Here is a 15,750-nt window from a genome sequence, read left to right as displayed (position 1 = left end):
AATCGTTGAATTATTGAGTGAAGATTAAAATAACTGCCCCCCATGACGACAATCATTCAACGACGAAATGTTTCTAAGATGCTGCCATACACACTTAAAATTCTAAGTTTACCGATTGCCGAGAATCCAACAGCCGAGATATTGGTAATAATTTCGACGAATTTCGGTAAAAAATTTACCGAGATTTCGGTAAACTTTACCGAGTCATCGGTAATCGTTACCGAGATCTCGGCAAAAAATCAACTTTGCCGAATTTCGGCAAAATATTGACGAAATTTCGGTAAAGGAATTACCGAATTTCAGTAAAAAATATTACCGAGATCTCGGCTGTTGGAATCTCGGCAAAAATTTTGCCGAGGTCTACAAAATAATTTAAGTGTACCACAGTGGTGATCGAGGTGAGGTGCATCAATCAGAAACTTTTCACGCAGCAGCAGAGTCGCCATGTCTGCATAACTTGTGGAGAAAAGGAGAAATTTGCGGAACATTATCACGGTAAGTCAGAAGCGAATAATATATTTAAATAGTGATCCGGAATCGTCAACTCTATCAGCAAAACATTTATTTATAGGAAAAGTGCATCATGTGTCGTCATAGCGGCAGGAATCATGAAGACAGGTAGCATCGAGAACTTTCAGGACACCATCATGGGAACAGTAAGCTGCATACTCGCTACTAAATATCGGGCCAATTTATTCAACAGTGCACCAAGAATAAAACACCGAGTGATTCACTAATTGCTTATTTGCCAACGGTGAGCATACACGATGGAAACATTTCATCGCCACTTTAACAATCATAATAGCTTAAATGTCACCCGTTAGAACAACTCTATAATGTACATATGTAAAAACATGAAATGCGTGTATAAAAATAAAACAATAAGAAAATAATTATGTGTTTAATTTCTTTAGATTCATCCTCTGATTCACCTCTATTTCTAGTAATCGAAAAAGTAATCGGCTTGAAAGATTCATTCCTTCATTTTCGAATTATATTCCTTTGAAAGGCGTTTGCATCACACTCAAAAACAATGTTTCTTACCATACAGTTCCAATAGGAAAATCTTCCGATTCCCATATGACTGTCTTATGAATGTGTGTCATCCACCATCAAATCAAACGAACGACTATCATCCCGAAAGCGGATGACAATCGTTAAGGGGCGGGGGCAATACAATTTTCAGTCGTTCTTGAGCGGATGTTTTGGTTCAGTGTACCATGGTACTTGTACCACGAACTAATAACCGGGACCTGACACTCGGAATTTTTCGGTGTTGCGCTTAATTCTAAATCGGTGTGTAGGAGTCCTACACGCTTACTTCAGTTCACCCAAATATGGGTGAAGAATACCTATAATCACCAAAAAGTGCACATACGTATTTATGGGTAAACTGACATTTACCTACTTATAGGTAAACTCGTTTCACCCGAGGTTTCACCCATATTTGGGTAATTTAATACGAGCAAATTATAGGTGAATTTCACCCATATTTGGGTTAGTTTTTCGTGTTTTTTATTTGGGATCTTAAAATATTTTGCAATAATAAATTATTTACAACATATTTATAATTGATATAATTTATTCAACATGTTTTTGATTTTATTTAATAACAATGTAAACAAGAAACACAATTAAAGGCGCTTCACCCTGTTTGATGACAGAATAATGGGAATTACGCCACCGCTGCTATACTGCCGGATATTCCCGCTTGAAGACCCACTACGCAAAGGATTTCCACGCCTCTACATATGATGCTTTCGTTTAAGTTCCGGATTTTAGCAGATCGGCTGGTATGCCGAATAATAAGTGCCGATCTCATCCCAAATGGAATTGATAAACTGGAAGTAACAAACGAAACAGTTTTTAGACGAAATTCTTTTTCTCGAAAAATGAAGCTTACCTATGAAAACACGACGGGTTACGCAAGCTTCACGTATCACGATTTACTTTTTAGATTTCCTCCTTTTTCTGTGAAGTCCGAAACGGTGTGCTCTCTCGGAAACAACCTGTAGCTCCTCTTACTGCATGCAAACACTCCAGGTTCCGGAGAAGATTCGTATTTTCGGCATTCTGCGTCCACAGCGCTTTAATCAGTTTGTAGCTCTTTTATCGATAGCTCTGCTTGTAAAGATCTCCAGATGAGCTTGCATTCACCGGTCCGGTGTACGTACAGGTCGGTAAAATCGACGCGGGTTTGATGCTATTCGGAAATTTTCCCTGATGCATCGGGGAAACAAATCGCTGTGTATGTGCAGTTCCGAAAAAGTTGCCTCAACATAATCTGAAAACAAAAAAAAATTGATCTCCTAATAACAATAATTTTGATCAGTAAATTTACACCCACTTACCGATATAGTAAACAACTTATAGATCACGCATTTCTTCGGCTTCGGCCAACACCAGTTTCAAGAGCCTGCTTTTTTCCATATCGATATGTTTTTTGCCGTTTTCGTTCTCAAACTTCTGGGAACGACTGCAGCAATAACTCAACCGAACGTATGAACTTTTTTTCAGCATATAATGGAATTATTTTTTGTTAAAATTACACACTCTATGTCAGGAAAATATCACGGAAGAAAATTGATATTTATTGTCAAGTATCAATTTTGAAATGTTTTATTTTTCATCCAAATATGGGTAAATCAAGTTACCCATATATAGGTAAATGAAATTTTCCAATAATATTAGTGAACTTTACTAATATTCTTGGTAAATTTCACTCATCCCGAATAGAAATAAATCGTTCGCCGAATGGTTGATATCATTAGCTTTCCATTCCACTTATCATCATCATAAACTTTATGATAGTTGTACAATTATATGATTAATAAAAATAACAACCCGATTATATGCAATAATAAGCAGATTATACATGTTTTAATAAGCATTACCTGATATCATTCCATTCACACTTAAAATAAATCGCAGATTTCTGTGAAATTTCACCGAAATCTCAACAGCAGAACTGTTCGGTAAAAATTTTACAGATTTTTTGGTAGTTTTGACAGTTGAACAATGGAAAATATCGCAGAAATCGGTGAAATAATTACCGAACAAATCTGCTGTTGAGATTTCGGTGAATTGAAGCAAAATTCACCGAAATCTGTGAAATGATTTAAGTGTGTTGTAAACGTATCTTACCATGAATAATATAGAAAGATATTTGGCAACTTTATTTTTCAGTGTAGTAGTGGGAATTGAATCGGAAACAGCTCCGACTGCCATTTCATTTTTTTCTTCCGAAGTCAACGGCGGTGTGGATAAAGAATTGTACCATTTGTATTCAAAATACAAAAATAAAATGGATCAGACTGCAAGTAAGTGCAAACTATATTACACAAAATATAAATGATATATATATTTATTGTTTATTTACAGAAACTTCTACGGGAAAACAGTACGCTCTGAAAACCGTATGCCATGGAACGGGTGGATTTGGTTGAGCCGCGGAAAACAGGCTTGTGAAGGTAAGAATAGTTTATGATAAGCTTAATGTATGTGATTCATAATTGATCCGATAATTGGACAGTATTGCGACTGGCCGTATCATAATCCATACATTAATGATTAATCTATACAAAATGACTATAAAGGCACGTTTCAGATGGAAATAATTATGAAGCAACTACTTATTTTCAATTAAAACGTGCCTTTTTAGTGAACATGCATTCAAATTACTTTCATTGATGCTGAGAGGCATAAGCCCTCAATCTAGCAACAGGAAATGAGATTTTCATCCTCAAACAAGACCATTCGTATGAAAAACAGCGCTGACGTTATTATTATTTCTGGGAGTCATTAAACATGAATAATGCTCATTCAGGACTCCATATTTATAATTTAGTCATTCATTATTTTCTTTGATTTTTTTTATAGGAACAAGTGGCACCATAGAAATCTGCGAAGAGTCACGGGTGAAAGAACATCAGATCTCATGGACATGGATAAAGTAGCTCAATCTAAGTAAGACATAAAACGGCAAAAAGTTTTTAAGTGACTATGAGGGCGAATCCCAATGAAATATGAATTCAACGTATATTTATGGCGAAATTTAAGGCCTATAATTCCCCAATACAAAATTTTTGTTGTTTGAAAAACTACGTTGTAGAGATATTTTCAATAATATTTAGTTTTGCTCTAGGATGTTTTGCTTTACCAAAAACTTGCCAGAAAATTGGAAAAAAAATGAAATAAGAGGCAATAAAAACATAAAAATACATAATTTATCAAGATACAATTAGATATCTGATGCAACATAGATAATAACAATATAACAATAACAATAAACCTGGTGATTTTTTCGAATAAAATAAGAACATTATTTTATTATTATATTTGGAACATTGTAATTTATATATAATAAAAACATGTTTTGTGCTTAATTATTTAATTAAATATAAAACGAAAAAACATAATTAAAGAGCAATAGTAGTGACCTTTAACTATCTTATCCAGTATCATAGTTCGTAAAATAGTATTATACATCCTATAATACAGTTATCATATAATTGAATGTTTATTATACATCTTTCGATTTGAATTAATCACTGAATCATTATTTCATCTCCAATTCGATTTGAGAAAATCATACTATTAATCTTTTCGTTCGAATCAATGATAATCCCAATAATAGCTTTTGAAAAGACATGATGATAAGCTAATGATATATGGTAAAATCGCTTAGCAAAAATATATGGAAAAGTTAGCTTTATTGAATAATAACGATACTTAACAACCCATTCAGTGTATCGTTCAATACCAAATTATTATAACCCTATCGTAAATATTATTCATGGTATAATTGTTGTTCGATATTTTTTATGATTCCATTAAAAATTCAATTACAATTCACTATAATCAAAAAACGATAACTAGAAAAATACACGTATAATTTTAATCTATTCGGGATATTATAGGTACCTTATAAGATACCCAAATATGGGTGAATCAGTTACCTATTTATAGGTAAACTGAACTAAGCGTGTAGGTATACAAGTGAAAAGACACTAACCAGATGCTGTCAGTTATCGGATTCCGCATTATTTTTACCGTGCACGCATAACTGACAGCATTGATGGTTTGTTTTTGTTTTTCTTCCAAACTGTCCATAAGTTTTGTTCGTTTTGTTAAATTTGGGAGTGAGATGCTGTTCAGAACCACCAAATGGAGCCATTTGAATGCCAAATCCGGGACTAAATTTGTTGCTAACATCTGCCTTGCACGAAAACCTTCGTCACCGACCAGATGCGACGGCACTATGATCTTGAGCACGGGAAATTTTCGGCAAATCATGGACCTGCAGCGAGCAATTTGGGTCCAATTGAAGCACAATCTGTTCCGCCTTGTGTTCCGCCATACGGAGCAGTATTCGCACCGATGTGAGTACGGTGTTAAGGGTATTACTAACCATTGCAACATCAGACAAATCACGTGATTCGTGTACGTCGCGGTGGACGGATTTGGTCGCTCATCGGAAGCGGCAGCACATTTGGACATTTGTCGGAAAATTTCGCTCGAGAAGAAACCTCAAGCTCACGTCCGGAAATACGCACGCAAAAACTTTTTCCCGTTGTCGTACTGGTGGCTATATCTCTGCGATCAGTGGTGGTTCGCTATAGTCTTCTGGAATTGTCACAATCGGTAATAGGTCATTGCGCGCAGCAAACCTAACCTCACTATTTTGACAGGTACTGGTCCTGTTGTTTACGTTTCGGACTTAGAATTTTTTTGATCCAAATTAAATTTGCATATTTCACGATGTTGAAGACATTCCGTACATTCCGCATTCAAATATTGGTAATTATCGATGAGCTCAGGTGATCAACGATCAGAAAATCCAAAGAATGATAGAAGTATCTCAAAAATAAAATGAAGTCGTCTGTAAACAACAGGACCAGTACCTGTCAAAAGTCGTGTGTGACGTCACTGTGCAATGGAGTATTGATTATGGGAGCAGTGCCATATTTATTGATTTTACTTACCTTCAGTAGAAAATGAACACACCAGCTGGTCCTCCATAAAGCGGCTTCTATGCTCCTTTGGGCTGCAATATCAAGAGATTAAAACATGTTTTTGGCTTTATGGGGATACTTCAAGCTTATTCTTAATACAACTTACCTTTAATATCCACAACGATTTTCCGGTTATTGCAGATTAATTCAAATTTTAGGAAGAATGATTTTCAAAGTCCTCTTTCTTTATGTCCTCACTTTGATGACAACTTAAAATTTTCACTCAATTTATCTTTTCTGCATTCATAAATAATATGACTATTTACTACCCAATTAATAAAATTAATTTACTCATTTTTTGACATATGACGCGAATTTACTAAATTGAGTAAAAGTTAAACATGAATTGAGTGGAATCTAATGGGCGTGTACATTCCGAAAAGCGTGTAAATTTTTATGAGTGTGGATGGTTCTTTTCAGTTTGGTTTTCACTCACACACAACTGCTTTGTTTTCGCGCTTTCTTGTTTTCACATGTTGACTGTGTTTAGAAAGTTTAGTTTATCACAATCGCAACAACTATAAACCGGTACTTTAAATATAATTCTATTCAATTCTAAGGCAAATCCTTTTAAACAATATTTTTAGGAGATGTTTAAAAATCGAAAATCGTCTTTACTGGCAAAGAAATCTTCTGATTTAACGACAATCCGTGAGAACATCATTGATACCACAGTCCGCTCCACTTCGCCATGGCAAAAGGTACGACGATTGGAAAGTGCGCCTGCACAGGCTGCTGAAGCGGATGAGCCCTTCGGGAGCAGTCAATTTTCCGTACCGGCGAGCCAGATAAACAGCCAGCGAAGGTATCTTTCACAACGAAGTAATCTGCAAAAGTCACAAAGCGCTCGGACTTCGCGCCGAATGCCTACCAACTATTTTGAAAGTGTCCTACTCAAGTGCCAGCTAGAGTTGGACGATCCGTCGTCTATCGTGCTCCGCTGCGAACCGATTGGCTTTGTGCGAACGCTGAGGACCCTGCTTAGAGGAAGTGGGGACTATCCGAAGAATCTGAAGGATTTCGTGGCTGGGGTTGAGCAGGTGAGTAGGAACAGGGATGCTTTTCGGAAGCTGCTGGAATGCTGCCAGTTGCAAAGTCAAACCACCGGGGAAGTGAAAGCGATTCAGGAGAGTGTGATGAAGATGTTGCTGTGCGTGGAGTTTATGCAGGAGGATTTGATCCGGCTGCTGTTCGATTATGTAGAGCGCGCGACAGATGAGGAGATCGGAATGAACATGATTGGCTTGGTGCTGTCCCAGATCAAATTTATTGACCATAGTGTACATGGGACGCTCGTATTTAACAAGTATTTTGAGGTGCTTGGTCGCAAGAAGAGTGCGCAACTTTTAAAGGAAGCGATTGGGGCACTGGAGGATGTCATCGATGTGTCTAAGCAGAACATGGCCTTTCGGAAAATTTTAGAATTGTTTTCGGTTTTGGGTGATCTTTTCACAATAGCGAACGTGACTGTATTTTGTGAGATGAGTCTAAGCGGGACAACACTTAAGTTGGCCAGGCAGAAGATGGTAGAATTTGTGGAGAGCGGATGTGGAGCGGAAATCTATCCGCTATTGGTACGGTTTATGCTGAAATTCAATGGCAATGAAACTGATAGTCTTCACGAGAACATCCGAGAAATCCGTTTGGTCATAGACAGTCTAGTTCGAATGGGTAACGATTCAACTGTAAAGAAGAGTCTGCGAGAAATTTTCCAAATCATCTACCAAACGTTGACTGTATCAGCAGTACTGTACGAGGCGTGGGTGAAATTTTGTCGACTTTTAACCGACGAGGAATCTCACATGGCTTTGGATCTTCTAGTCCTACTTATGATGCTTACCGTTAATGAGATCAAGAGTAGTGGTATACAAAAAATGCTGATCAACAAAATCAAGAAGGGTCATTTGAAGATTGCGCAAATGCAGTCATTGACAGAGGATTTCGAGTCTGTGTTGAACGCCCATATGGATTGCGTCTTGGACTTCGTAGAATCATGTCTTAAGGAGAAGCAAGCAGAAGTTTGCGAATTCGGCGTATTGTCTATGAGATATTTGTTCTCGGGGAACAACCTGAACAATCGGTTGGTTCTGAACAAGCTGGTTGGCTTCATGTGCGAGATGGCGTTGATAAACGAAGGCCAACGTAACGATTATCTGATTGCTACATGCATGGATGCCCTGTCCAGCATATACGAAAGCTTTCCAAGCGACATTCAGAACAATGCTCATATTTTACTGAAAATAATGGATATTTCAATGGACCTAAATCTGCAGCAGTATCGAACTGCGGTCAGTCTGATTTGCGAAGCGATTCATGTTCCGAACAGACCTCTATCCGACAACGAAACATGGGATAGTCTCAATATCGTGATCAAGAAACAACTACTGAGTAACAATAAGGTCGTCAAGAAGAAAGGAGTGATCGGAGTGGTTCGATTGATTAGACATCTATTGAAAACATCAACTGAAAATGAAGAACTTACGAGCAGCTTCGATTCTGATCGGACGATTGATACGGTTAGCAATATTCCAACAGCAGCTGGACGAGAGATCGGTAATATGATCAACTTGTTGTTCACTTCGTCCAACGAATCTTCTGATATTTTAGCACTCTGCTACGATGAATTGGCAGAAATGCTACAAGATTTTGAAAGTAATGTTGGCAAACCTGAAAGAGCCTTCTCTGTATGGCTCTGCGATGTTCTAACAAATGATTTCCAGAATTTTTCATCATTGAGGAAATCCCATCCGGTGAAATCGTCCAATATTCCAAAAAACTATGCATCAACGACGCAACCGAGCTGGAGAACACTAATGCAGAGGCATACGCAATAGCGGTCAACATTACGGAGAACATGTTGGCCTATAACAGTCGTTACTCCACAATGTGCTTCTTTCTGTCCATGTTCAAATTGATGAAGGTGCTGCAACTGATCCGCTACAATGGAAATCTGGAATCAATCAATGCTCTGTTGGGATGCGCCATTGTTGTGCCCACTTTTACGCCGAGCCCGATGAGAAGCATCTCGTTGAAACATACGAAGAAGACATCTGCCGACAACTTCTGGATGCGTATTTTTATATCGCCAATTGGTTCCGTGAACTGATTAATGCCTTCCTTCTACAATCGGACAAATTAATACATCGGAAAGTGATCGAACGGCTAACTGCTCTGGTTCAACTCGAACGTCGTCTAGCGGCGCTACTCCGAAATGTGGACTTTGATTATCAACCCCCGATTTGTGACTTTTCCGCCGATACCAATAAGAAGGCCTTGCGATCAGCTAAACAGTCAACATCCAAATCAAATCTTACACTAAATGCTACAAGGAAATCGCAATTTGATGCCACGACCAAACCTCGCTCATCAGAGTCTTCCGAGTTCGACACCGAGACGCTTTTCGTTCGCTATCGGCGTGGATTTAGAGCCATGGACAGCCAGGTAATAAAGCTTTTACGTGAACCGGTTTTACTGTGCCACACATTGCCGATTGACAAGGTCGGGGAAAGCCTAGGCCTAATCGAGTATCGTTTTTGCTGGAAACATTTGTCACTGACATTGAATCGAAAACAGGAACTCGCCTCAAACTCGATGATCTGCTAGAAATTGTGCCTTATGCCGTTAAAATTATGTCAAAATTAACACCAAACGACAGGACCTTCATACTTCTACAGAACCAGAACTTCAAACTGATTATAAAGTCCTCACTTGTTGTTCAAATCTGTCCCTGCGAATGTTTACGGGTGTTCTTCTACTACTCAGCAAAGCAAAGCATGAAGTACGCCACAAAGCCTTGAAGGTCTTTGATAAACTCGCAACTTCCCCAGACCAAAGCCGGCAATCCGAAGCAGATAATGTCGAGGTGATCCTGACGACCGAGCTAACACACAAAAATGCTTTCAAAAATCTACACAACGCTCATTGTCTCTACAAGTTTGGCTGCGCTCTGCACCTCGTCTCTCCAAACTCAGCCAACACTTCCATAATCGCCTCATTCTGTCAAAAGTTCATCTGTTCTCATTTTACCGCTAAAACCGGAAATGCCGTTGAGTTATCCCAACTGCTTCAAGGAATTTTCATTGTGGTCGACTTCCCGAAAATTAAAAGACTGACAAAAGCGCTTGCTGATGACCTGACGTCCTCCAAGTCCGATGCAAAACTCTACTCCGGCCTTCAACGATGCCATTACGCTTTATTGTTCAAAGAACTCAGCAAGGCCTTTATCAAATGCATTCAATCGGAACTCCGCTTCCGGAGCACTACCGTCCAAAGTTCGTGCTTTGGGAGCAGTCCTCCGAAATCCTCAAGCAGTTTTCCGAAGTAGCGAAGCACGCTGACAACTCCAAAATCTACTCGTGCTATATGCGATATTCCCACACCTACCTGAAGCTCTTCCAGCAAAGCGGTCTGAAAACAATGGAGGATATCCTCAAGGTCACGGCCGATCGGGTTAGCCACCTGCTAAGCACTCTGCAGCACAACACACGTTACCTGCACAACATCTGCTGCCACTCGAAAAACACTAAGGACAACAGTCTGGTGGCGCAGATTCCCTTCATTCGCGAAACGGTGGAAACTCTAATCTATAGTGTGAAGGCCGTCCTGGCCGCGAACAACTGCTCCTCGGTGTTCTGGATGGGGAACCTCAAGAACAAGGACCTCAAGGGGGATCTGATCGTTACGCAGCTGGACGAACTCGAGCAGGAAAGTGAACCGGAGTCCGACATAGCCGATTTTCTTAGCGATGACGACGAGACTGAGGGTCGACCGGTTCCTGCGGCAAGGTTGGGAAAGGTTTCCGAAGCCAAGACATCGCAAAGCAAGTGCTTCTAATGGGATGACATGCCGTAAGTAAAAAGGTACATAGATAGTAGCTGAATGCAATTATCGTTTGTATTCCTCTTTTCAGATTATATTTTTAAACATAGGGGAATTGTTCCTTGAATTCATACCATGTACCCAAATCAATACCACTCGAAAACAAAGAATTGGTGAGCTAGTTGTTATATTTCTCATTTTTGTGAATTTTTTCAGCAGTGAGCACGCCGGAAAACAACAAAACACGACACAAATTAAGCCTGAATTGCCTGTTCTGCGAATGTTATTGATATAGGAGCATGTTATTAATAATGGAACAGATACCCTATTTCTTGTTATGTACATATCTAATTCATGACTGAAGAAAGTTACAATATTATTCTTTTCTAAAGTAAGGAGAATTTGGATACTGAAACGTGAAATAAACTGATAGCGCAATGGAAGCTGGACTGGAAGATAAGTACAAATAACGAGTCCTTGACGACCATTTTGAGTAATTATCATAATCCGCAGTTATATCACGCTTCATCATACTTCAAGATAGCCTAAACCTAGTTTTGTCGTCAAACTATGAAACAGTTCGGATAAAAGTTACCTACCTTGTCAAAATATAGAAATAGCTATGAATGTTTATTCACCAGAAACAACGTTCGATTCTGACTTCACTTCAGCATCATCATCTTTTGCTTCCTTGTTTTCCGTTTTTTCCTTCTTGAACTTTTTGTTTTTGAAGTCAAAATCGTCAACGTCTTCCTCCTTGCAGTTACCGTCATTGGAACCCTTCTTGTTTTTCTTAGAAAGTTCGCGAATAGTCTTCGAATAATGTTTGTCCAAGTGTTTGACGTCTTCAGTAGAAATAGTCCACTCCAACGAACACGGTTCCGCTTTGGTGGGGTCCAATTCCTTTGTGTAGTTTGGAATTTCCACTCCTAAACGTTTAGCAATCTTCTCGATAATTGTGTCTACATAGGTTGATATTTTTAGATCGGCTCTCTTGTCCTAAAACGATAAAACGTGTGTGCCTAAATCAAACATTGCCTGTGCCTAAATGCTATGTTTGAGCTTATTCTCCACAAGGAAAATGATAAGAGAACATCTTATGTCTACAATCAAAATTACTCACATGCTTCGTCGGTTGCAAGTTGCATATCACTAATTTACCACCATAACGCTTATTCCGAAGTGGCAGATTGCCACTAGGAACGATCTGCAGCGTTGTCCCGAGGCAAATATTCAAATCCGCCAATGTGGAATGCATAAATGCCAAATCCAGATCACTCTCCGGTAGATCGTGCTCCCAATCCAGAATGTTGTCTATGAGATTGCCTCCCCGGCATGCTCGGGAGTTCTTTGTTCCCTTGCATAGCTCCCCGGTTAGTTTCTTCCCAACGGTTGGTGCCGGTTTGTTTCTGACATATTGCCGTCTGCATTTGAGGCACTGCTCGATGAACATGTTGCCGTGTAACTCAGCCAGATATTTGCGTTGCAGTCCTGACCGCAGATGCAGCCCATCGATATTTTGGCTGATGATGTATTTCACGAATCCAGCCTCAACCAGCGTTTTGAGTCCCATGTGAGTTTTGGTAGGCAGAGCTTCATCGAAAGATACATTTATTGAAGGTTTTTCACCCTTCTTTTCCAATGTCCATACCCTTTAGGTCCCGGAAATCCGGAATACCAGCACTGGTACTGATTCCAGCTCCGGTGTGAACCACAACATGTTTGGCACTCAGAATTAATTTGGCCAGTTGTTCACATTTTTTTCCACAATTTCATCGTCGTCGAATATCTGTGAAACATAGATACATATTGTTTGATCTGGATTTATAATAAAATTAACTTACTTCGGGAACTCCCAGGACACCTTTATTTTGGTAATCGGATAGTCCATCAGCATAATTACATGACATGCTTATTCCTGTAACGAAGCACAGAAGTAAACTGGGAAAATTTATGTTTTAGTTATTTTAATATTCGTAATATTACCCAAGATTTTTTTTATGTACATTTATGTACATAAAAAAATCTTGGCGTGAACTACAACAACAAGAAAGAAGGGGGAAAAGCGTAAACAAATGAGAAGCATAAAACATAAAACTCACCAATGTTAAGAACAAAAATTGCTACAAAGCATCAATGTGTTGTTAAGAACAAAAGTTGTAATATTTATCAGCATTACACACGGAAGAAATAAACAACACACTTAAAATAAATCGCAGATTTCTGTGAAATTTCACCGAAATCTCAACAGCAGAACTGTTCGGTAAAATTTTACAGATTTTTTGGTGATTTTGACAGTTGAACAAAGGAAAATACCGCGGAAAATCGGTAAAATAATTACCGAACAAATCTGCTGTTGAGATTTCGGTGAATTGAAGCAAAATTCACCGAAATTTGTGAATTGATTTAAGTGTGAACCCAATAGTGAGTTTAATTCACCCAACCTCGATTCTCGAACATCCGTACGGGAAGCCAAAATTGAGTAAGTAGGGTCGAAGTAGTTTGCCTTTACTCCCATGTTAAAAAAGTACCCAACGGAAAATTTATTTACCCAAATGTACACGGTAAATAATCAACACGCTCAATTTAACTGTTCTATCTATTGAATGTCCAACCTTACAATCACTATGATTGGTAGTGATATTCTTTTGATTTCAGAGTGATGTCACACATTTCAAAAGTGTATTAAATATAGACAATTCCAAAACAACAACACTATTGATCAAAGTGCTTCTCTCTGGGAGTTGAAATGGTTGGCACTTCGATCAGCACCAATAATCTCTTCACTAGATTTGGAAGTGATACGTTATTGAATTCAGAGGTGAAAGGTTATTGATTTTAAAGATGATCAATATTGGTGCAGTTCTAAAAATAGATGACAGTTTGTATCAACTGTTCTGCTTTCTTCACAAGTATATTCGAAGTGTGAGATGGAGTCATGGTAAGGTGTAGGACTTTCAAGCGACGGTACGCTAATCAAATCTAGGCTTCGGTGATTATTTTTTTATTTTCCTAGTTTTACAATCAAAATAGTGTGCACGTCAAATGGAAGTGCTGGTCTTTGAATTTGAAAAGGTCAGCTATCAATATTGATTGGATTCTGAAGTAGTGCAAATTCAAATGTAAAACAATTCTCATGGACGTGTATATTTTTTAACGTGTAAGTTTAATTCACTCAATTTAGACCTCATAGGTAATAAAACTCAAAATTGGCTTCCCGTATTGAACTGGCGTCGTTGGATTGCACTGTGCCAGCAAAGTACTCTTTAATGGGTAAAAAAGTACCCATTTTGAAGTTAAATAGTTCAACTCATTAAAAGAGTAAACAGCGTTTACTCATTAATGAGTAAAAGGCATGTACGTCAAATTCGGGCGTACTTTTTACCCATTATAGAAAACCAAATTTTTGTGGAAATGGGTATTTTTCACCCTTGATTATTTAAAAAAATGGCCTTAATGTAATGGTTTTCATCGAACAAGTGACGCAATTACAAGGTATATGTAAAATAACTCTTTATTTCATTTATTATTTCCGGATGAAGATATATCATATACATAACAAGACATATTTAGAACAGCAACTTTGTTTTGTTTTGCTCGCAAATCTTCGGGTCGCACCGAGGAACCAATTGGACGAAAAGATTCCGCAATTAAAGGAAGAACGCGTTTTATTCGTGGGTTTTCCCACGGAGGCCGCCTCTGGAACCAGTCAACCAAATCGATGGCATTGTGCCAACCATCTCTAGCTATGTATTTCCGATCGTCGCAACTACGGAATCGCCAGGGGAGTGCGTATTTGAAGCTGGCATCCTGCAGACTGTGCACTGGCAGTACCAATTTTACATCCTCGATGTACCCAAGCACGACACAATCCATATATTAACGCGGACCAATCCATCACTATCCTCGTACTGCGGCCTGCGGGTGAAAAAAATAATTATTTTGTGAAGGGGGCCGGGTTATGAGGAACTTACATTGTAATCACTTCCAAAGTCCGATTTTCCTGTAACATTGTCGGATCAGTCTGGATGAATACAGCAGCATATCGTTGTTCCCCTTCATCACGAGCAGCATCAAATGTTTACCGCAGTCCGATGATACTATTCTGGAAAGAAAAGTAAAATTAAAATGGAAAGGTTCGGCGCATCCAGCAAGCAACTTACAATCCTCATGAAGGTTCTTCTGCGATTTTGGCAATCCTTGTCTTGGGAATCACCACATGATGGAACAGCTCCTAAAACCTGTTGGCTTATGTGTAAGCCTTGGCCATTCATGACAGGGTACCGCGCGTAATAGTATATTTCTTAATATTTTAAATAAATTACCCAAACAAACTAGCAAATATGCTGCAATCGACAAATCGTTTGTTTGAAAGTATATTTTGTTTTTCACTCATTAAAGGGTATAAACAAGGAACTTGAAAATGGGCATAAAATACTCATTATGCAAAAAAAATAATCACCCATTTTTTTGACAGTTCCATATATCACCAGAAAAGGGGTGATTTTTACTCTTTAAAGAGTATTGTCGGGTTTACAGTGTGTTCGGCTATTTTGTTTTTGACAACAAAAAAAAAAGAGTTAATGAAAGAGAAGAGTAAAAATAACTCAAAAGTAAGTTTAAAAATACTCAATTTTGGGTACTTTTTTTCTTCCGTGCACGCTCATTTGAATCTACTCAAAGGCTACTACTAAGGCATTTTATGAGACAGATTGAAACAGCTGTTTTTCTCGTGTTTACTTTTACAATTAGTGGGAGCCCGTTTGTTTGGTTAATACGCGCTGAACATTCCAATGGGTCGGATCATCAATTCTACCTATTTTTCTTTTCGGTTTCTAGAGCTTAAGAACAAAGCTTTTCATACGATTTCCTATACGTGTTGCTAGATTATTCATACTATTGCATTGTTAGCATAAAA

The 15,750-nt window shown here is 38.5% G+C and overlaps 2 protein-coding genes and 2 long non-coding RNA genes across 4 annotated transcripts; 2 read left to right on the top strand and 2 right to left on the bottom strand.

Moving 5' to 3' along the window:
• The first annotated feature begins 379 nt into the window (after positions 1-379).
• LOC134223463 (uncharacterized) lies at positions 380-893 on the top strand. Its single transcript, XR_009982588.1, has 2 exons — positions 380-495; positions 572-893. It is a non-coding gene; the product is annotated as an uncharacterized LOC134223463 (long non-coding RNA).
• A 5,529-nt stretch (positions 894-6,422) lies between these two features.
• On the top strand, positions 6,423-11,301 carry LOC134227049 (Fanconi anemia group D2 protein homolog). The gene is given in 7 exon segments (XM_062708260.1): positions 6,423-8,735; positions 8,738-9,007; positions 9,010-9,546; positions 9,549-9,635; positions 9,638-10,279; positions 10,282-10,861; positions 10,924-11,301. Coding segments are annotated over 6 exon segments (4,233 nt in total). The 5' UTR covers positions 6,423-6,604; the 3' UTR covers positions 10,848-10,861; positions 10,924-11,301.
• A 140-nt stretch (positions 11,302-11,441) lies between these two features.
• LOC134227050 (NAD-dependent protein deacetylase Sirt6-like) lies at positions 11,442-12,855 on the bottom strand. The gene is given in 6 exon segments (XM_062708261.1): positions 11,442-11,831; positions 11,956-12,481; positions 12,483-12,597; positions 12,600-12,621; positions 12,677-12,750; positions 12,819-12,855. Coding segments are annotated over 6 exon segments (1,128 nt in total). The 5' UTR covers positions 12,841-12,855; the 3' UTR covers positions 11,442-11,462.
• A 1,475-nt stretch (positions 12,856-14,330) lies between these two features.
• Positions 14,331-15,043, bottom strand: LOC134225764 (uncharacterized). The gene is made up of 3 exons (XR_009983320.1): positions 14,996-15,043; positions 14,807-14,937; positions 14,331-14,750 (listed from the first exon to the last, which is right to left on the bottom strand). It is a non-coding gene; the product is annotated as an uncharacterized LOC134225764 (long non-coding RNA).
• Between the last annotated feature and the right edge of the window lie 707 nt (positions 15,044-15,750).

Source organism: Armigeres subalbatus, chromosome 3, assembly GCF_024139115.2.
Source record: "Armigeres subalbatus isolate Guangzhou_Male chromosome 3, GZ_Asu_2, whole genome shotgun sequence".
NCBI classification, from domain to species: Eukaryota; Metazoa; Arthropoda; class Insecta; order Diptera; family Culicidae; genus Armigeres; species Armigeres subalbatus.
This window is presented reverse-complemented; position numbering and strand designations above follow the sequence as displayed.